Here is a 22,003-nt window from a genome sequence, read left to right as displayed (position 1 = left end):
AATCAAATTCAGGGCCTCAAGGAAAGCACCGGGTGCTCTTAACCACCCAGTCACCTGTCCAGTTTCTATTGCTTTCATTATAAGGCAGAAGAATTAGAATATAAAGAACTGCCCTCTAAGGCCAGGCAACTTTAATCCTAGTACACGGGAGGCAGAAGCAGGTGGATCTCCTTTGAGGCCAGCCTGGTCTACAGTGTGAGCTTCGGGACAGTCAGAGCTATGTAGAGAGACCCTGTCTCGGAAAACAACAAACAAGCAAAAATTGGCCTTGGAATAAAGGCCTGGAAGATCAGAACAGGTTCAGCAACGTTACCTCCTAATCAGGCAGATGTTAAAATCTCCATGTGCTCTTGCGGCAGGAATGTGGGATTCTTGGACTCCTTTTCCTTGTGGCAGATACATGTGAGAGTAAGAAACATGGGATAGGGTTCAATGTTGGGTGCCATCCTATCTGCCCGCAGCACAACCTTTATAGGATTAAGCTAGTGTCTCCCCTACCTCCAGGAAGGCCCATGACCCGTCTACATCAACTTCCTCTCTGCCCACTGCATCCTGCAGTTACGGTTTCCTTCCATGCATAGTCAGTTTAATGTCACCTCTTCTGCCATTGCTCCATCACTGGGTCCAGTTGCACCAGAGTCCTACACTGAAAGCCCTTGCAAGCCTCCCAGGTCAAAATCAGCAACACAAAAGCAAATCTGTTCTTTCTCTCACATTCTAAACAGCTTGCATAGCAGTGAAATAAAATAAAGCAAACATTAAAAAAAAAAATCTTGGGCCGGGGAGATTGCTCTGTTGGAAAAGCAGCCTTTTGCAAAGGTAAGACGCCAAGTTTGATCTCTATAACGCATGTGAAAATGGAAGACGTGGTGGTGTGTGCGTGTGTAATCCCAGTGATAGGGAGGCAGAGGCAGCAGTAGGAGCATCCTGGGGCTTGCTGACCAGCCAATCCTCCCTAAACGGTGGACTCCAGGTCAGTGAGAGAGTCTGTTTCAAAGGAGGTGGGTGGTGTTCCTGAGGATGACAACCTGAGGTTGTCCTAAGACCTACACATGCGCACGCGCGCGCACACACACACACACACACACACACACACACACACACAGAAAGAGAGAGAGAGAGAGACAGAGACAGAGAGGCAGAGACAGACAGACGGAGAGAGACAGACAGAGGGCAGGCATGTGCACTCACAAAAACCACATGAACATGTATGTATACAAATACATCAAAAAAAGTAAAAAAAAAATCTCCTTTTACTACAAAATAAAAAATCATGCAACGTAGATCCTGTTGTGCCTCTGGCAGAGACATGGCTTCTTTCCCTTAAGGCTCCCTGCAGTCCAGGACACGAGTTCCGGCCCCTCCGTGAGGGCTTTCCTCCACCAGTGTGCTCTCCCCTCTCAGCCCTTCCAGTCCGTGTGTTCCTCCCTCATGGCCCTCACAAGCCAGTCCCCTTCGGACCCCTGCTCAGAGTCACTGGAGTTGCTCCCCTCCATAGCTAGCAGCTTTGAGTAGTTGATCCTCTGCTCTTGGGGCAGCCTGGGCTGGATGGACAGGAACACGGCCAGCCAAAGCAACAGGACCACACAACAGGCTTGGTAGAGCACAGCCACGCCGAAGTGCAGCGCCACAAAGCCCCCGACAAAGCTGCCTAGGCTGCAGCCACTCTCATAAAGGTGACCTCGGAACAGGGTGTTCAGAGACCTCTCCATCCGAGAGGAGGCCAGGTCCCCTATGGAGGCCCCCACAGCCCACCACAGAGCCCCACTGCTGATGGCACTCAGGATCTGAACAGGGAGGACAGACCACCAGCTCCAGATGAAGGCGTAGTAAAGCATCTGCAGGGCCAGGCAGCCCAGCCCCAGCCCCAGCACACCCACCCTGGACAGTTTCCTTAGCAACGAAGTTCTGAATGGATGAAACAGAATTTCTCCTAGCAAGCCGAGAACCACTGAGAAACCCATCACCAGATCGCTGCTGCCGTGGTCCTTCATGTGCCAGAACAGAAAGTTCTGCACAGTACTGGTGGTGGCTCCTATCCAAAAGACAGTGAAGGCTAGGAGGATGAGGCGGGAGTCATCCCTGACGAGGGACAGAGCTTTGATGGCTTTGTAGCTGGGCCTCTGCTGCTGGTCTATGGGAACAGGAAAAGCAGTGCTCACCGCTAAGGCCAGGGTACTGACCAGCGAGTAGCTGTAGAAATAAATCACACCCTGAGGACCGTTGGCCACCAGGAAGCATTCCAGATGCTCCACCAAGGCTGCAATGCCACACACACCTGCTGATATACCCAACAATCTCCACACCCACAAGTCTTTGTTCCGGTCAGCGGCGTCTACAAAATCCAAGTATTCATAAAGACTGTCATCTGCTACCTGCTCCAGAGGAGCTGCCAGCAGTTCCCAGAACACCAAAAACCCGAAGGAGAGGATGACGGTCCACTGTGACCCTTTCAAGGTGTGATTGTGGGTCTGGATGTCCCCCTGAGTCTTTGACACATTGACTGGACCTCCAAGAGTTGTACTTCCAGGAAGTAGACTCAGGTTAGCATTGCTCACCTCAGAAGTCCCTTTCTGGGAATTCTCTCTCAACCCGGAAGTGACAAGATTGAGAGCTTGAGCCGTGGTCCTGACTCCTTCAACAGAGCCCACTAAATAGGTCTGCAGACCACGAAGCGTTCTTTCTTGAGTTTTACCAGATCCATTTGGAAAGCCAGAAGTGTCCAGGGCTCTGGTGTGCCTGCTGCCTGGAAGGCTGGGTGCTCCTGCCCAATGGTTTGGGACTGACCCTTGGGCAGAGGTCATGGTCACAGTTTGTGTGACTACCAGTGGTAGGACAGTGGTGGCCACTTTACTGCTTCCATTACAAAAGTGGTTGCCCAGATTTCTATCCGCTGGTGGGACGAGGACCATCAGGAGACTGGCGCCTGCGGAGCCCAGCAATGAGCCAGTCAGAAACATTCTCCTTTTCTGGTAGCGTCTGGCCAGGAAGGCACAGAAGGGAGTCCAGCAGGCAGCGATGAGGTGCTTGGTTCCCATGAGGATGCCCACCCAGGGCGCAGCCACACCCAGTTGCCTCAGGTAGAGGGTCAGGAACGGAGTCACACAGGCATCCCGGACCCCGCACACCAGGTGGAAGAGCCTAGCCACCCCTAGTGCCCTGGGGACGTCCCACTGCGGGTTGGGGCTCATGGCTACGGGATTCCGTCAGACCCGGAAGGGCACAGGACTGAGTAAGACGCAGGGCGCGCGAGTCTCCATATCCTGGGGAGGGAGGATCGCTGGCACAGGGTTCCGAACAAGCCGGACTGCGTCGCCTCCTGTCACCTAGCCAACGGCTACTTGCCCCCCACGTCCGGCCACCCTCCCGGAAGTGGCCCCGCCCCAAGAGAGAGACGCGGCGAGGGCGGAGCCCGTGCACCTGTTGACTGTACCTGCGGCACCAGCCGCACCTGCGCTTCACCTAATGCCCACCTGTGGTTTGCTGGGCACCTTCCAAGCTGGGCCACAGATCCTCTAGGACTCTGGACTGCTTCAGGCATGAGAGACTGTCAGGGTCAGGATGGGGATGTTTCCAGGAAGAGAAGAATGAAGTGAACATCTGCACATCCCTCGACCTCAGGTTTATATTCATAGGCTCACTGGTTAGTGGCCATCCACAGAGTTGGTCCTGTTGATTGTAAGTGAAATCCCAGTCCTGTCTGTCCATCACCAGGACTCATATGTGCCCTTCCCTGTTTGCTATTATTAAGTGCACTTTTGTCTATAATCCTTCTGTTTGCCTTGTTGCTTTTTCCCAAAGTAGTAGATATTTTGGCTCCCATGCCTTAGAGATATGATCTTGAAAAAATATTAAATATATAATAAATATTAATACATAATATATTATTATATATTAATTTCCAATCCTGGTAGCACATCACAGCCCCAGAGAGAATGCACACAATGGAAAATTTCATCTACAATCAATAGAAGGCTGTTGCCTGCCCTGTTTGGGAGTGCACTCCAGAGGTTCTTAGCGGGCTTTGAACCAAAGAGCTCTCAGTAGAAGAGGTGACTACACACACTTAAAAACTACAGGTCAAGAGAAATGGTTTAGTTAGGTGAAAGGTCCCCACAGGTGAATTCAGTGAAGACATGAGAGATGACTACAGATTCCTTTTCTCCCCAGAGGCACGTCTCCCAACTGAACAGAGACTCTGGCACTTCCGGTCATTCAGGAGTGTGTCAAAGGCTTTCTTCCAAAATGGCCGATCATCTAGCTACTGATGTAGTAGTGGTTTGTTCTCACACCCAGGGTCTCCATGCACTCTACCACTGAGCCATATCCGCCTCTGATTTGGTCCGTTTTTCATTCAAGGCTTGCTGAACACACCTAATTTGGCTGTGGATTGGAGATTGTAGCTAAATTTGACTGGGTAATGTCTTTCTCTGTAAACTGGTAGAGAGCTAAGATACTCAGCACTTTCTCTTACCGTATGACTGACAGACTCTTTTTTTTTTTTTTCCCAGGGACCGAACCCAGGGCCTTGCGCTTGCTAGGCAAGCGCTCTACCACTGAGCTAAATCCCCAACCCCGACTGACAGACTCTTACTGATTACTTAAAACCTAAGGACTCAAACGTCATTAAATTAAAATTTAAAAACTAAGAGTTTCTAGTGGGGTGTGGTGGCACATGCCTGAGTGCAACACTTGAGGATTGGAGGCAGGAGGATCGGGAGTTCACCATCAGTCTCACCTTGTTAAACCTAACTGAGCCAGGGGTTGGGGATTTAGCTCAGTGGTAGAGCGCTTGCCTAGCAATCGCAAGGCCCTGGGTTCGGTCCCCAGCTCCGAAAAATAGAAAAGGAAAAAAAAAAAAAAAAAAAAAAAACCTAACTGAGCCAAAAGAAAACAAAAACTCAAGTGATTAATGGATGTGGAGACTTAGTCATATGATCCCACTTTTGGAGGCAGAAGCAGGAGAATCAGGAGTTCAAGACCAGCCTCAGTTATATGAGATCCTTTTTCAAAGATATCAACCAATAAACTAAACACACACACGCCATCAAAGAAAAACCTAGTGCTTATGTGATTGTGAATGTTCAAACTGGTCTGAAGCAGTTCACCTCACCTCAGTGCAGAAAAACAGAAAATCCCAGGTCAAACTCTGTGAGGTTGTAATTGTTACCAGTTTCAAACCATTTAAGATTGCCCGCCGGCCCACACCTCTCACTTGCTCTTTTTCACAGCTGCTTTCTTTTCTCTTGGAGACCCTTTGGGCTCCTCGGATTCTGACTTCCTGAGAAAACATTCCCTGTTTTCCATGCCCATGGGGGAGCAGAGACTTTCTCTAAGCCTAGACTGCCTTCGGGTGTGTGTATTAACCCTGCGCCCTACTTATATCATTCTTGGCTTTAAGAACAGGTCATGGGACTTCCCCCTGTTCCTGGAATAGTGAGGTCAGAGATAAAATGCCACAGCTACTCTCCCTCCCTGCCCCCCTGATTCTATATTGACTTGAATGAGAATGTTCCCTGTACGCAGACATTTGAACACCTGGCCCCCAGTTGGTGGCACTGTCTGGTGGTGGTGGTGGGACAGTTAGTAGGTTTTATTGGAAGAAGTATGCCGCTGGGATCAGGCTTTGAGGGTTTATTTTTTTGTTTGTTTGTTTTTCTCTTTCTTTTTCAAGACAGGGTTTCTCTGGCTGTGGTGAAGCTCCCTCTGTAGACCAGGCTGGCCTAGAACGCACAGAGATCCACCTGCCTCTGCCTCTGTAGTCCTGGGACTAAAGGTGTGTGCATCTGGCAAGGGCTGTAAGAGTTTAGAGCTGCCTCTCTGTCTGCTCTCACTGCTTCATGCTTGTGTTGGAGATGTGAGCTCTCAGCTTCCTGCAGCCACGCCCACTGATTGCTGCCATTCCTTCCTGCCTCAGTGGACTCTCATCCCTCCAGAGCCGTGAGCCGAAGTGAACTCTTCCCACAGTTGCTTTCTGGTAATGACGTTTTAGCACAGGAACAGCCAAGTCACTGATATAGATTCCCTGCTTGAAAGGAACTCCCATCTAGTTGACAGGAAGGGGCTCAAGTCTGACTCCCTTGGACCTTTTCTATTTCTCCCCCACCCTACAGTCATGATGTCATGGATCATAGGGCCAAGAACACTACTATGGCTTTGCCACTGATGTGTGAGGTGGTTTGAATATGCTTGGTCCAGGGACTGGTGCTATTTGAAGGTGTGGCCTTGTTGGAGGAAGTGTGTCACTGAGGGTATGGGCTTTGAGACCCTCACCCTAGCTACCTGGAAGCCAGTCTTCCACTAGCAGCCTTCAGATGAAGGTGTAGAACTCTCAGCTCCTCCTGCACCATGCCTGCCTAGACACTGCCATGTTTCTGCCATGATGATAATGGACTGAACCTCTGAACCTGTAAGCCAGCCCCAGTTAAATGTTGTCTTTATAAGAGTTGCCTTGGGGGGCTGGGGATTTAGCTCAGTGGTAGAGCGCTTACCTAGGAAGTGCAAGGCCCTGGGTTCGGTCCCCAGCTCCGAAAAAAAGAACCAAAAAAAAAAAAAAAAGAGAGTTGCCTTGGTCATGGTGTCTGTTCACAGCAGTAAAACTCTAATTAAGACAATGTGCATTTTTTTTTTTTTACTTGAAGCATCAATTTCTCTTATTCTTTAAGCTCTGGTTTTTCTGAAGTTACCCCGCGTCCCTGCCTCTGCTCGAGAGAGTCCTTAAGAAACACAAGGAGAGGAAAGGGTAGGGAAGACTGCAGCAATGAATATGACACAAAGCTGTTGCCCAGCCTGAGCGAATTCATTCGGTGAGATTAAGTTCTGTCTTCTGACGTCTTGTGCAGTACAAATAGAGCTGTGGCCATGGCTCAGTGAGTAAAGATGCTTGCTGCCAAGCGTGACAACCTGAGTTTTGTTTCTAGGACCCACATGGTGGAGGGAAACAACAAATTTCCACAAACTGTCCTCTGTTTTACATACATACAATGTGACGTGTGCGCACACACACAAGCAGAAACACTTTAGTGTGCCTTTATTGATACTATCAGTCTCATCTCTACTGAGACAGACAGACCCACCTCAGCACAGGTGAACCGTGGCCTAAGAGCTGGAAAGAGTGGTACGGACTCAAAGGAAGCAGAATCAGCAGTCCTTACCTACTTCCTGTTCCTTCCTCAGCCACAGGACTCTGTACAGATATTGAACCCATCAGCTCTGACCTCCTTTTCTATCCTGGGTTCAAACCCAAGGCCTCCCATACACGAGGCAAGTGCTCTACTGGTGAACCGCCAGCTGTACCTGCAGCTGCTTGTCACCAGTTCTCAGGACTCCCTAGGGAGCCGGCGTGGATGATGAAGTGCATGAGAAATGGGAAATGAACATCATCACAAGCAAGATGGTTCTGGAATTGCATCAGCTCGTCTCACTCCAGCTTCGTCCAGCAATCTGGCAGCCTTGGGATGGGTCCTTCTTTATCACTTGCCCCTCTTATTCACTACAATCCAGGCTCTTTTAGTTCCCAGGCATTCTCTGACTCCTGGTCCAAGCACAGACGCCCAGTGAGGCTGTCCGTGTGAATGTTGTAGGTGGGTAGGTAGTGTTTCCTTCTTGGGTCTGCTGTCCCTGGATCCAGATCTCCCACTGTCCTGGCAGGCTCACTGGATGATGCCAGAGAATGTGTTGATGGGCATCAGAAGAGAATTGGGTTTGGTCATGCTCTTTTCTGTCTCCTGCCCATGTGAATTGAACGCTGACATCTTGGATTTCTGGGCCCGAGAACATGGCTCTGGGCAGGGACCAGCCTCAAATCTGCAGTGGGGAGAGACCAGCTTAGAAGGTAATCAGGGACTAGATTTGCTCAGCACAGTTAAAAGGCAGACCAACTGTTGTAGGGAACAGAGGTGGAGTTACAAAGAAGACAGTGGACAAATCATAAGAGGAGGTCATTGTGCGCCAAGGCTCTCTGATAGTGGGGGAGATGCTTGGATCTAGGCCACTGTGTCTTTGTGTCTACTTCCCTGGAGAAAACCTGCAAAAGTTACAAAATGGGGATATGGATGCCCGAAAGGGGAGGCTGTAATGAAAGGTCAGTGTAGGCAGTAGGGTTGAAACAGGAAGACTTTTAGGCTGTGTGTGCCTCAAGGAGTCCTGGGAACATTTAGCACTACCCTCGAGTCATAGAACAGTGGCCTAAAAACCTGCCTGGCAACAGATCTGACTCTGATAAGTAGCCTGGGCCAAAGGCAGGAGACTGTGGGTGTTTACAATTTCCCTGTGGAAGTGGGAGTCCTAGGAATAGAAAGCCCCACTCACCTGACCACATCCCTGAAAGTCCGCCGGCCATCCTTGTCCAGCCACAGTGTGAGCAGCCTCTGGTCTTGGCTCTGGACTTGGATACTGGATGTTCGGAAGGTGTTCGTCGATGTCTACATCAGAGAAGAGTTTATGTAAATGTCGCCTTTGCTTTCTGCCAACACTTCCTATCCTGGGATCTAGTGTGTTTCTTCTGTGTATCCCAAGGGGTCCCTGCTCTTTTCCTGCTAGTGACTGAGCAGAGACTGCATAAGCCATCTCTGGGCTGCTCTCACACTTGAATACTGCTTCTTCAGTTCTTTTCTTGACCTGTTTGTTATGCTTCCTCATAAATACAAATTAGAATGCCGAGGGCAGCACAGGCCGGTTTATCAAGTTAGAGTGTCCGTGTGAATCTCAAGCACCTCCTGGGGCAACCATTTTGCCAGATGACTCCAGTTCTCAGCAGTAAATTATATGCACAATTTTTTACCTGGGGCGATCAGAGATAGGAGGTCTGGAAAACAGTCAAATAAAACTCTAAGCCAGTGGGATGCAACCCCTAGACATCCTTCTGACTCGAGATAGACTGACTTCCAGGGAGGCACTTCCTATGGAACAGAAAACTCTAGACCCTGTGGGTTCCAGGACAGCCTTGCCAAGTCCCATCCCCCACAGACTGTAGCAGAGTTTTAGCAGAGCTTGTTGTATCTGGCACGAATCTGGAATAATGGTCCCTAAGCTTTGAAGTCGCCTTTTGTCAGCGATTGTTATCTGAGATTTTTATGGGGCTGTTCTTTTGAATGGGGTCTCAGAGCCTTTGCTTAACTTAGTCTCAAAGTCTCCCATGGCTGAGAACTGCTTAGGTGATGGGCAGTTCAAGGCAACCCCGATCAGATAAGGCAGTTTTAGGGATTTCAGTGTGCCAGAGATAGACTTGTACTTTTAGCCTTTTGTGTCACAGTACGCAGAGCTTCCAGGAAGCTGTCAGTGCTCAGTCTTTGAGAGGGAGTCGCTGAGAAGCCTAAATTCGTCCTGCCGAGTCTCTCTTTCCTTCAGTCAGTCATCCCGGAAACCCACAACAGCAACAACAAACTGGAGCTTTGGGTGGTACACGGACAGCCCCAGTGTGTCGGGAAGCCTCCGAAACAGTTTCTCCCAAGCTTTTTTAACCCTGGATGCTTCTATCACGCAAGGGGCAGAACAGGTGTAAAGGTCATCGGTCAGGGAGAACTGGAGCTGACCAGTGTCTTCTGGACATGACAGGACCACTGCACTCACAGACTCAGCAGCTTTGGTTGTCTGCACAAGACCTGTACACGGTCAAGACAGTCGATGTTCTAGCATGGAGGGGGAGGGGTTCAGGAACCCCGTGCTCATTACCTTTTCAACTTAATACCAACCAGAGTCCTGGGAAGAGGAGAATCCCAGTTAAGCGAGTGCTTCCATCAATTGGGCTGTAGGCAACTCTACGGGGCTTTTTTTTTTTTTTTTTTTTTTTTTAATTAGGGATTGATTTGGGAGGTCCCAGTAAGAAAGCAGGCTGAGCAAGCCAGTAAACAGTGTTCCTCCACGGTCTCCACTTCAGTTCCTCCTTCCAGGTTCTTGCTTAAGTTACTTCCCTGGCTTCCCACAATGACAGACCGTAAGCTATAAGCTAAAATAAAACCTTGTCTCTCCAGGTTGTTTTTTTTGGTCAGTGTTTTATCAGCAATAGAAATGCAAACAAGACAAGTCCTCACTGAGGAGCTTACAGACAGGGGATGGCTTCCAGGAGAGGGAGAGTCAGTTTTCTTTAAGGGCGTGGCCTCTGATAGGTCCACAAGTCTCCAGTGGACGGCACTCGGGAGGCAGAGGCAAGTGGGTCTCTATGAGTTCCAAGCCGGCCAAGGCTAAATAATGAGTGCACAGAATAGTGTGTGGGCCACAGCACTGTGTCAGTGTTGGGTGGGCAGTGTTATTGTTGTAATGTTTCAGGAAAATGTAAGCATAAACAGTGGTCTTAGTAATAAAGAAGGAAAGCCACTGTCTATTCTTTCTCTTTGTCTCCTAGCCTAAAACCCTTTCCTCTTCTCTTTTATCCCTCATGTGAGGAGCAAGTGAGCACTGACTGAAGAAAGACACACCCAAGCTTCCATTAGATGGCGGGGAACAGACCCCTTGACAGAGAGTGACAGAGAGGAGAGAAGATGCCTGGTTACGCAGTAGAACATCAAGCACTTTGGATTCCCCATGTAACTCTTAGCTATGAGGGAGGAGTGTGTTGTGAGCAGGTGAGCAGGCTCTCCAGTCCAGTGGGCAGTAACTGACAGTTAACTAAATGGTTGTCTACACTGGGGAGTCACTAGTCACCTTCCAGGAGCCCCACGGAAGCTGCAGAGGGATCCTGCACAAGGAGGGGCCTGGAGGAAGCCAGGGTAGTTCAGTTTATAGACTATGTTCAAGCTGACTGTAGGAATATGGGTTGAAGGAATGGGTGTTGCCCAAGTGAAGAGAATGAAGTCTGAGTATCTGGGTGGCCTGCTGAGCTCCCACAATGAAGGACTCAGGACACCCATTCTGATTCAGTGTTCTTTCCCCTGCTGCGTACAGGACGCTTCGAGTGTTTGGCATGCCCCAGACTCACACTGTAGATCACCAGAGGCCATCTACTAGCCTCCTCCCACACACCTGCCTGTGGCAATTGCCTCTGGGTCTGCACACCAAGGCATGCTCTGTCTCCTGGGCTGTGGATACTGAAGGCAGCACACACTTATATAGTGCAGCTATGGAGGCCAGTTGGCAAGGGCCAACAGCAGGCTTTGCAAAGGGTGTCAAGATGGAGGACAGGCAATGCTCGTGTTTCCTGTTAGTGTTGCTGTGCTCCACGCCCAAAGCCTCCTTTCTTCTGCCCTCGCCTTGCTGCTGTCACTTCTGCCAATCAAGCATCCAACCCGGCCATGGCCACCTACGAGCTAGCCATGAGGCTCTTGCTGCTCCCAGCTGGGCGCACCTTCCCTCCAGCTCACCAAGCACTTCTCTCCCTGGCTTGCTCTTGACCATCTGATGAAACCTGCCAGGGTTCCCGGAGAGGAAACACAGCTATTGGGATCTCACTCAACAAGTTAGAAAGAAATAAAAAAAAAAAGGGGGGGGGGACTTGTTAAAGAGTCAAAAACCCCGGCCAGGTTATTTAACGAGGTCATTGAACAGAGACTACTACAAGGAAGAGAGGCTGCAGTTAAGGTGACAAGGCTTACCTTACAGCTTCAAGCTTAAATGCTATACTGTCCTAGGCTAAGGCAGATCTGAACCCAAGACAGTGTCTCTCTGAGTAGTCAAAGCTCTACTACTGAGGATAGCTGGCTTCCAAGAAAGTGAGCTTCCGGTTCCGGGTTGAGATGCTCGAAGCTCTAGGTGACTAACAACGTGCTGTGTGCCAGATACATTGAGTGCTGGAATCATCAAGATGAGGGCCCCACCCCGTGCCATTTACAGAGCTGCAGTGTTCCCATGGCTGTGCCCCGTGGGTTAAAGGAAGAGAAGAACTTGAGGGAAGGGAAGAGCGCCAGGACAGGTCTCCCAGGTACATGGCCCCTGCGTTTTGTCACGAGTGTAGGGAAAACGATGTGGGGACAAGGATAACTCAGCAAAGGCCAAAGGTAGGATTTCTGAAACACTTTCAAACTCCCAGGCAGGAAATTGCAATATAAAGGTTATAAAAAAATTAAAGAATAAACTGTTTTGAAAACATGAGACAAACAAAAGGATGATGTTTTCATATAAAAGCAAGGTACCATGGTTTCTGTATGGGTGAGAACACACACGGGAAATAAAAAGAAGTAGTTATCAGTGTATGTGAGAAAAAAAATCAGCGCCACTAATTTGGAGTGACAGAAATCCAGATGAAAGCAATGGACATTCTGACGATCATATTCACAGAGATGAAACAAGTCAGCTAGTGTATTGGCTGCCTTCCAAGACCGGTGTCCACACATGGCAGTGGGGGGTGGGGTGTGGAGAGCAGTGTGGTGAACTGTCCTGATGTGTGGATGTCAGCTCGCTCAGGAAGGCTTTTAAAAGCATAATCATGAGATTTTGATTCTGTTTAACCATAAGTGTGTTGGCCACAGCGTGCTTATAATCATGAAAGAAGATTATTGAATCATACAAAAATATTTTAATAACCGTTATAGGTGTATGCAACCATTATGAAAAATATTTAATGGCATAAACAAGGCCCCATCAGGACATATGCACAATGTCTTCATATATATTAGTATATGCTAATATAGTATGTAACATGTAGATATTAAATGGGGTCTCTCTTGGTTGGCCTGGAATTCACTATGTAGACCAGGTTGGTCTTGAACTGAGATCTACCTGCCTCTGTTTCCAGAGTGCTGGTTAAAAGCATGCACTCCAGGGGCTGGGGATTTAGCTCAGTGGTAGAGCGCTTACCTAGGAAGCGCAAGGCCCTGGGTTCAGTCCCCAGCTCCGAAAAAATGAACAAAAAAAAAAAGCGTGCACTCCAGTTCCCAGCCTGTTTTCACATATTTTGAGCAAAAACATTGCTATAGACGATTAATCACTGTATCTGTCAATTATATTAGAATATATAATAACAAACCAAAGTATTTGTTTTATACTCAAAAATGTTACCTGTCATCCTAAACATGTGCTGAGATCACAAGCAAACTTACTTCTCACATGTAGACGACAACACTGCCTTGAGATGAACAAGTGGAAGGGCTGAAAAGGGACAGTGGCTTTGCAACACAGGGTGACTTTGCTTCAAAGCCATAGCTTGCAGGCAAAGGAGTCTTGGATAAGAACCTCAAACTTCTAGAAGTATCTTTTTTTTTTTTTTAAAGATTTTTTAAAAATTTTTATGCGAGTACACTGTCACCGTCTTCAGACACACCAGAAGAGGGCATCAGATCCCATTACAGGTGGTTGTGAGCCATCATGTGGGTGCTGGGAATTGAGCTCAGGACCTCTGGGAGAGCAGACAGTGCTCTTAACAGCTGAGCCATCACTCTAGTCCCCTAGAAGTATCTTTTTAAAAGCTTGAGTGACATAGGAGAAATGACCTGCATCTGGTAGCCAGAGAGAAAACATGGCGAGGGTAAAATTTCTTATCTGTTTCTAGGATGGAAAGAAGACCTGAGCATTTGTGGAGGAAGGAGAGGGGGGAGAGGAATCAAAGGCAGAGAAAGCAGAAAGAGACCCCAAGGACTAACAGGAAAGGTGCTGAGTGGCATCAATGCTCTGGGTGAGCGAGAGTTTGCTGGGGCCTGGTCAGTGAGGTGCAGGACTTATCCCAGATGCTATGAGCGTCCAGCCTGTCTGATGCACAGGAGTCCGTGTCAGTGAGAGCACAGTTCAGGTGGGGTCACGGGGCTCTGAGGTCAGGTTAAGTGTTATGTGAAGTTGAGAGAGGCCATCGGAGAGGAAGGAAATGAGTGAGTCTCATACCTTGATCACTAAATGTCAGCCAAGGCAAAGCCGAGGGGCAAGGGTGATCAGAGAAGCAAAGAGGATGAGTGGGTTGCATAGGGGCCATCTGCCATGTGGGAGTGGCCGGGGTGACATATGTGGGCAAATGTGGCTGTCAGGGATATTAGTCCTCAAATAGGCTGCAGATGGAAGGAAGTCAGTGACTCCGTGCCTTCCTTACACCACAGAGCCTTTGCATCTCCCACATTGATTGGAAAGTGCCACAGCAGGCATGAAGGGCCACTGTCAGCTCTCCCTCTCTGAGTACCTTCCCCTTGGGCTCCCTCACCAGCTGCCTGTTACCCTCTGCCTGTCCCCGCTTCCTAGTCCATACAAACTCACCGTGAACGACCTTCCTGCCAGATTGGAGGTCTTGACCACCTCTGTCACACTGACGTGCAGACAGGAGCAGTCTGCAGCAGAAGCAGCATTTGGTGAGGTACAGTGGGAGAACCCTGAAACTGAATGAAATGGGGGGTATGTGAGTGGGAAGACCCCATACTGCTTCCCATACTGCTTCCAGTTTACCCTGCCCGGCAGCCTCTACTTTTGGGTTCCATGTTGGCCCTAACCAAGCTTCTGTTTTTTCTTCCTCTCCCATCTCCTTCCTTGGAGAATCACCCATGTTTCTGAACCCAAAGTGATCACCACTCCAAACTCCAGAGTTACAGATTGAGAAAATGGTCTCGTGTAGCCCTGGAACTCAGAGATTTACCTGTCTCTGCTTCCTGAGTGCTGGGATAAAGGCATTGCCACCACACTGGGCTTTGCCTTTCTTTGTGTTTTTTTTTTTTTTTTTTTTGGTTCTTTTTTTTTTTTCGGAGCTGGGGACCGAACCCAGGGCCTTGCGCTTCCTAGGTAAGCGCTCTACCACTGAGCTAAATCCCCAGCCCCCTTTCTTTGTGTTTTATTTTGTTGTTTTTCTGAGACAGGGTTTCTCTGTGATGCTCTGGCTTTCCTGGAACTGACTCTGTAGACCAGGCTGGTTTTGAGCTCACAGAGATCCACCTGCCTCTGCCTCTGCCTCTGCCTCTGCCTCTGCCTCTGCCTCTGCCTCTCCCTCTGCTTCTGCCTCTGCCTCTGCCTCTGCCTCTGCCCCTGCCCCTGCCCCTGCCCCTGCCCCTGCCCCTGCCCCTGCCCTGCCCCTGCCCCTGCCTCTGCCTCTGCCTCTCTGCCCCTCTGCCCCTCTGCCCCTCTGCCCCTCTGCCCCTCTGCCCCTCTGCCCCTCTGCCCCTCTGCCCCTCTGCCCCTCTGCCCCTCTGCCCCTCTGCCCCTCTGCCCCTCTGCCTCCTGGGTATTTGAACAAAAGGTGTGCGCCACCACTGTCCTGCATAATTCTTTTAAGTGCATTCAGTAGTGTTAGAAATTCAACCTGGGACCTTAAATGTGCCCCGACCCACTCTCTTAATAGTATACACTGTAACAAAAAGTCCCCATCGTGTGACCAGTGTCAGGCTTGGGGCCTCCATGCCAACTGAAGATGCTGCTTAGAGGATTTTGTGCTTTGGCGGATGGTTCTGGTGTCACCTGCTGTGATGGGCTTGGGGTTACAATTAACAAGTGAGGGTCTTACGAAGGAAAAGGAAGGAATGCAATGCTTCTCCTGTCCCTCCTCCTCCCCTTTCTTCTTCCTCTTCTTCCACAAGGTCTCATATCGTCCTACATAACCAGGCAATGTAGGCCCAGCAGACTTGGAATTCATGATATCCTTGCCTCAGCCTCCTAAGTGCTGGGATTATAGACCTGGTTGGCGACTACACCAACCCATCGAGCATCTGCGGTGTGCCGGATGCGCTCTGCCTACTGTGGGGAGAGTGGTGAGCAGATACATTTCTGCCTACGTGAACTTTCTTGTATGTTTAAAAATGATCTCCCCCGGGGTTGGTAGAGCGCTTGCCTAGCAAGCGCAAGGCCCCGGGTTCGGTCCCCAGCTCCGAAGAAAAGAAAAAAGAAAAAAAAATGATCTCCCCCAAGTCTGTGTGGGTCACATCCCTGAAGCCTAAACTGGAATTGTGCAGTTCTCAGAGACTGGGGGACAGGAGCATCAGGTGAACGTGCTTGGTTCAGAGCAGGTTCTGGGACTTCTGTGGATGTAAACTTCCTGTGGAGGGAGTTATTTCCTTTGCTTCTGTTTCCCCTCAGGAAGGAGTTAGGAATAATGATAATATCGGTCACAGAGAGTTCACGTGCTCAGGAAAAAAAAGTCCTGCACCTAACAGAGTGCTGCTAAATTAAGCCCCTGAAAAATGTGTTTGGTGCTAGTAGTCTGTGTCGCCACCTTTCATCCTTCCAGAAGTCCGGGAGCTCTTTGGAAAAGCTAATATTGACGGTGAGTTATGTCTACATATGTAGATTTTTTTTTTTTACGGTCACTCCATTTTATTCATTCATTTATTTTTATTTTGGAACAATATGTAAATCCAACACTTCCCAGCAGAAAGCTGCCAGCTCTGCAGGCCTAATTCAGAGTGGGGAGGCCTTCTGCTCCCATCCCTAGGTCCTTCTACCTTCCAGCTGTGCAAGCCCAAGGCTGGGATAGTCTGATTTGTCTGGCAGTGGACCACCTGAGGGCAGGGGTCTCGCTTTATTCAAGACAGCAGGTTTCTGCTTTCCCAACCAGAGCTCTTTGATGGCAGGAAGTTATGAGATACCCACCCCACCCCTACCCCAGGCCACTGCCCTGCCCAGATGCGGCCCCGCCCAGATGCGGCCACGCCCAACCGCCACTCCCCCAACCTTGACTTCCCTATCTCCTAGCAGCCAACCTGTTTTCTCCTCATCTCTCCCATCTCCTCACTCTGCATTCCCAGCTCCTCACCTTCAGTGTCACCTGCTGGAATGGCCTTCAGGACCAGCCCGGTGGCCCGCAGAGAAACAGTGACCTCTCTGGGTCTGTGGCTGAGCAGGGCCTGGGGATGGGAATTGAGCTGAAGAGGAGGTCCCAAGGGCTTGCTCCTCCCCCGTATCTTCCTGTCTCACTTCTCCTGTGCTTTCACCCTACCCTGAGATTCTCCCTGGGTACTGGTACCAGTAAGGGGCCTGTGGGCAGAGACTTAGCCATTCCTAATCCCCACGGAGCCAATCAAACTCTAGATGGGTAGCTTGCAAGGAAGAAGGTTCTGAACAAGAAACTAGCTTTCTTTCCTTTTTTTTTTTTTTTTTTGGTTCTTTTTTTTCGGAGCTGGGGACTGAACCCAGGGCCTTGCGCTTCCTAGGTAAGCGCTCTACCACTGAGCTAAATCCCCAGCCCCCTCCTTTTGTTTTTTTAAAGACAGGGTCTCACTATATAGTCCTAGCTGGCTTCAAGTTCACAGAGATCCACCTTCCTCTGCTTCCCAAATGCTAGGCTTAAAGACATGTACCATTATGCTCATCCAACTTCCAATTTCTCAGAGCACCCTGCCTCACTGTCTACATGTAAGGTCAACCTTGACCCTACACCATCCTTGCAGATTGCTCCGGAGGCTGAAAGAGTCTGGTGGTATCTTCAAGAAAGGGCTCAGGGACTCCTTTGGCTCTGTCTATAACCCCCAGAGGTTGGTTTTCATTCGCTGTGCCTCCTGGGTTCCTGTTGGCTATGCCAATGACACTGACCTTCTGGTAGCACATGGACAGTTCAGCTCCTGTGCCCTCAGCCGCCCCTCTCCTTCGGGGTGAAGAGCCCTCTGAGAGAAAATAAGAGAGGGTATAAGGTGAGAGCCCCTTCCCCATGTCTCTGAGGCATAGCTGCTGGATGGATCTGGCAGGGCAGCTGTCCTTGGATGGAGAGGCAACATCTTGGGAAGATGGCCCTTCAGTCTGGGACTGTCCTGAGACAGAGGTAAGTGTGGCCCTGGCATTCTGCAAAGTCCTATAACACAGTAAGGTGACTTTGGGGGTGACATCTAGTGAGAGAAAAAGAGAGTGAGGGTAGGGGCAGCAGAACCAGGGTGAGCTCTGGGAAAAGGGGAGTAGAAGCTCACCTTTGGGGGACTTGGAATCTTGGGTCTTCACCTTCAGCTCCATGAGGAAAATGTCCTCTATAGGGTCATGACTCAAGTTGGTGAAGATCTAGAAAGGAAAGGGAGAAGGGAGGGAAGGAAAGAAGGAAAGGGGGAAGGAGGAAGTTTAGAGAAAGCTTCTGTCCCCACACCCTGAGGAACTCCACCCACCCACCTGCCTATGCTAAGTTTTGAGCTGCAGAGTGACAGCCACGTCAGTCCGGACCTCTTCAGCAGTGTAAGCTAATAATGCCTCCGGTTTACTAAGCTGATTTGAAAAGTTCCTGTCACTTACATCCAAGTCCTTCCCGAAACAAATGAGTGTAAAGAAAGAATCAGGAGTTATTCATTCTGATCAAACTGTCTGCCAGACACTGGTAAAAGATACAAAATGCCAGCTCTATAGGAGCAGTAAGGTCCAGGGAGCAACTGAACAACATGGGGACCACAGTTTGTAACAACATTATATTTTTAATCAGAGTGGTAAGTAGGTTGTAAGTGCTTGTGGCACAACATGTAAGGGTGAAGTAAATGTGCACATTAGCCAGCCCAATTAATAGAGTTTTGTGTGGACATATCATAAAATGGCATGTCTTAGCCACAAATATGTATAATTTGTATTTACCATTTTGTTCTATTTTAAAGACTTATTTTAATCTGTGTGTGGTGACGCATACCTTTGATACTAGGTAGTGTCGGGGGTTGGGGATTTAGCTCAGTGGTAGAGCGCTTGCCTAGCAAGCGCAAGGCCCTGGGTTTGGTCCCCAGCTCCGGAAAAAAAAAAAAAAAAGATACTAGGTAGTGTGGGGAGGCAGAGGAAGGCAGATCTCTGTGAGTTCAAGGCCATCCCGGTCTACATAGCAAGTTCCAGGACAGCCAGGACTATGTAAAGAGACCCTGTCTCAAAGAACCAAAATAAATACATAAAATAAATATAAAACAATAAGGAATAAGAAAAAAAGATTTGCATTGGCATGTTATTGTGTGCTGTGTAAAGAGTATCCTTGCATTATTCAAATGCTGATTTATCTGCATTGTAATGCTTATTCTACGAACCTTCTGCCTCAATGTTATATAAACATTGCTCTCTGCTTATTCTCTGATTTGTCAATAAAAGCTCATCAGTCAATAACTGAGCGGAGGAGAGAACAGGGCTGGACTTCCTATTCCAAGGAGGGAAGGGGTGGGAAGGGGAGGGGAGGAGAAGGGGAGGAGAAGGGGAGGAGAAGGGAGGGATGGAGGGAGAAAGAGAGAGGGGGGAATTTCCCACAAGGAGTGAGTCCAGGAGACACACCTGGAACAGAGAGGGACAGATCAATTCTAAAATGTAAGTATCTAAGGGATTTGGCTGTGAGGTAGCCAGATTAGCTTAGAGGATTAGAATAGATTAATAACCGTTTAGATATTATATCATAAAGCCTATTAAATAAATCTGATAGTCTCTGTCTGATTTATTTGAGAGCTAGCCAGAATAAAGAAAAATACTAGGGAGGCAGAAGGCAGATCTCTGTGAGTTCAAGGCCAGCCTTGTCTACATTGCAAGTTCTAGGACAGCCAGGACTTCATAAAGAGATCCTGTCTCAAAAATCAATCAATCAATCAATCAATCAATCAAAAGAAATAGGAAAAAGATTTATTTATATATATAATTATTTTGCTCAAATGGATGCACACCCTTGAACTGAGTTATGGACAGTTGTGAGCCACCATGTGGGTGCTGGGGACCAAACCCAGGTTCTCTGAAAGAACAAGTGCTACTAACCACTGAGTCATCTTCCTTCATGTTCACGCTCACACATGACACGATTGACGTAACTGTCTGCAGCTGTGTCTTAAAACCTTAATCTGTCTATTTACACACTACCTGATCAAATCCATCTCCTCGATGAATCTTTTTTTTGTTTTCTGAGGCTGGGTCTCCCTGTGCAGCTCAAGTTGGCCTGGAAATGGCGATATTCCTGCCTCAACTTACCAGGTGTTGGGGCTACAGGTACACACTTCTCTGTCTGGCACGACCATAAAACTTAAGATAATCCAAATACCTAATTTCTTATGTAAATTACCATCTTTTTTTTTCTGTGACATTGTCTGGTCCACACATTGTGGTGTGAGCCTGAAACATATTTGAACGTCCTGGGAGAAAACAGAACCTGAGGATCTGGCACAGAGCCGAGCAGGTCTGTGCAGTGGGATTCTGCAAATCTAAAGGAGTGGCTGAATCCAAGTTAGGTAGAGAGCAGTGAGATCCTCGCGGTCCCTGGCTGGGGACTCCAGAATGCTACCTCACTGTGGGTTGGACCCCAGGACTCAGCGCATCTGTGTACTTTAGCTTTCAGGCCTTGGGCAGAGTAAAGCCAGTCTGTAGGTGTGTGCCGGCTACTTCCTATGTCCTGCAGTAAGGACCACTTAGGAATCTACACTGGAGAGCTAATCCACCTCAGGGCGGACAAGGAAGAAACCAAGGCCTCCACAAACCGGTCCTACCTACCGAAGGAAAAAGCTGAAAGCTAAATTCTCTCCCACCGTTTAATGCCATCAAAGGTATGGACAGTGAAACACAGAAGGAGAGACAATTGAGACCTGGAGAAAGTCTGACCTTTGAAGTTCAATGTTATAAACGCCCTAAATGGGAAAACAGACGGAGGTTTCATGGGTTTAGAACATACCATTGTTCTGAGTTAAGGTGAGCAAGTGCAAAATGACGGAGTCAGGTAAAACTGAATGGCTAAGAGGGAGGGTCCAGGAGAAGGGGCATCATTCCAGTCAAGGGCCTAGGTGGAGGAATTTGTACTGAACTGGATGGAGGAGGTCCAGTCCGTGTGCACCAGGAGAGGCCCTGTGAGAATTGGAATGGACGTGATGCATTCTGGGTACAGAGAGGACATTCAGGGGACCTAATGGTAGGGAAGTCACTTGCTGAAGGGAAAGGCTTCAGGAAAGTGATAAACAGCCACTGTCTCAGAGAAAGAGGAAACTGGCTGGGGATCTCCATCGGCCAGGATGAAGGTGCACACCAGAGGCTTGCCACGCCAAAGCCAAATCGTCTTGGGTCTTTGTTCCAAGTGGGCCTTGCGGTACTACCGCTCTGGGCTTGAGTTTTGTTGGGAAGAAAGTCAGGGAAACAACGGGAAACAAATGAGGCAGCGGGATGGTTCAAATAAAGAATCACCTGGCAGTAAAGGAAAAGGGCTGATATGAGAGGGAAGGACGGAGGTGAGTCTATTCGGGGTCCAAAGGTCTCCAAGAGGCCGAAGAGAGAAAACAGCAGTGCCTTGGGAATTTGTAGGCAGAGGACAAAAGCCGATTCAGAACAGCCTACTTCTGACTCCCAACCTGCTTGAATCTGAAGTCGTTGAAGTTAAGAATGAACTGGTTTGTCCAGACACTAAAACGAAGCTGTTAAGAGCAGCCAGGGACAGACTTGCAGCTAAGTGATCAGTATCTCCCCAGAGCCAGAGGGTTTATGTGGCACCTTAACAGGGTCCTGCAGGCTCTCATGGTACCTGGGAAACTCGGGGGGTGGGTGGGGACTTACCTTAACCTTGTAGAGCTGGAAATAGATGGGTTGGGTGCCCATGCGAACATAGTAAGTGATGACATCCAGGATGAAGGGGTCCACGGTCCTGGATGTGTCCAAACAGGGAGGCTGTGAGGAACAGGGGCAGTGTCTTCAGCAGCCACCCACCTCCAGGCTGCTAGGGGAGGCACCATTTTCAGTGAGAAACTCCAAAACCTCCCATGCTTTCTGTGAGGTCCAAGTCTGACCAATCCTTCAATGTGCTCTAAGCCTTCTCGGCCCTCTGTTTTTTACTTCTGACCAAAATACGAACTACAAAACTCAGTCTTCTCAGGGAACCGGGTTAATTTCATTCACACAGACTCAGTGAGCTTTTGGACACTGTGCTAGCTGCTTGAAATGCAACTGGTGATGAAAGCCTGTATCTTTCTAGGCTCAGATTGGTTACTTAGTATCTGGAACCCTGGGGGTAAAGGTTATTCAAACCTTTTGAGGCCTGAGTAATCTTCAAGGGAGAAATAAGGTTGAGCTACCTGACCAGATGATTTCCCTTTCAGCTCTGGCCAACTATCCATAAACTCACTAACAAACTAAGTGTGGTGACATGTGCTGTAATTCCTGCTCCTTGGGTGGCCGAGGCAAAAAAATTTCTTGAGTTCAGTTACACAGTGAGACTCTGTCTCAAAATAAACAAATCAGTAATATTTACACGTTTTTGGGAGTGGACTCAGCCCCTTGT

General features: G+C 48.8%; 2 protein-coding genes across 11 annotated transcripts in view; both read right to left on the bottom strand.

The window, feature by feature from the left end:
• Nucleotides 1-1,237: 1,237 nt before the first annotated feature.
• On the bottom strand, nt 1,238-3,331 carry Mfsd6l (major facilitator superfamily domain containing 6-like). Its single transcript, NM_001105787.1, is given in 1 exon segment — nt 1,238-3,331. A coding segment is annotated over 1 exon segment (1,791 nt). The 5' UTR covers nt 3,192-3,331; the 3' UTR covers nt 1,238-1,400.
• A 3,682-nt stretch (nt 3,332-7,013) lies between these two features.
• The window catches only part of Pik3r6 (phosphoinositide-3-kinase, regulatory subunit 6), a 49,308-nt gene continuing 34,318 nt past the window's right edge, over nt 7,014-22,003 (bottom strand). For 5 of the 10 annotated variants that reach the window (XM_087573635.1, XM_087573634.1, XM_087573633.1 and 2 more), the window contains 7 exon segments: nt 21,283-21,393; nt 17,730-17,817; nt 17,362-17,432; nt 16,586-16,676; nt 14,110-14,228; nt 8,311-8,423; nt 7,014-7,806 (listed from right to left, as the gene is read on the bottom strand). In XM_087573635.1, coding sequence (XP_087429761.1) covers nt 7,653-7,806; nt 8,311-8,423; nt 14,110-14,228; nt 16,586-16,676; nt 17,362-17,432; nt 17,730-17,817; nt 21,283-21,393 — 747 coding nt within the window. In that variant the 3' untranslated portion in view covers nt 7,014-7,652. 10 annotated transcript variants of the gene reach the window in all.

This window comes from Rattus norvegicus, chromosome 10, assembly GCF_021556685.1.
Source record: "Rattus norvegicus strain SHRSP/BbbUtx chromosome 10, alternate assembly SHRSP_T2T, whole genome shotgun sequence".
Lineage (NCBI taxonomy): Eukaryota > Metazoa > Chordata > Mammalia > Rodentia > Muridae > Rattus > Rattus norvegicus.
The sequence above is the reverse complement of the archived record's forward strand: the minus strand, read 5'-3'. Positions and strand labels throughout refer to the sequence as shown.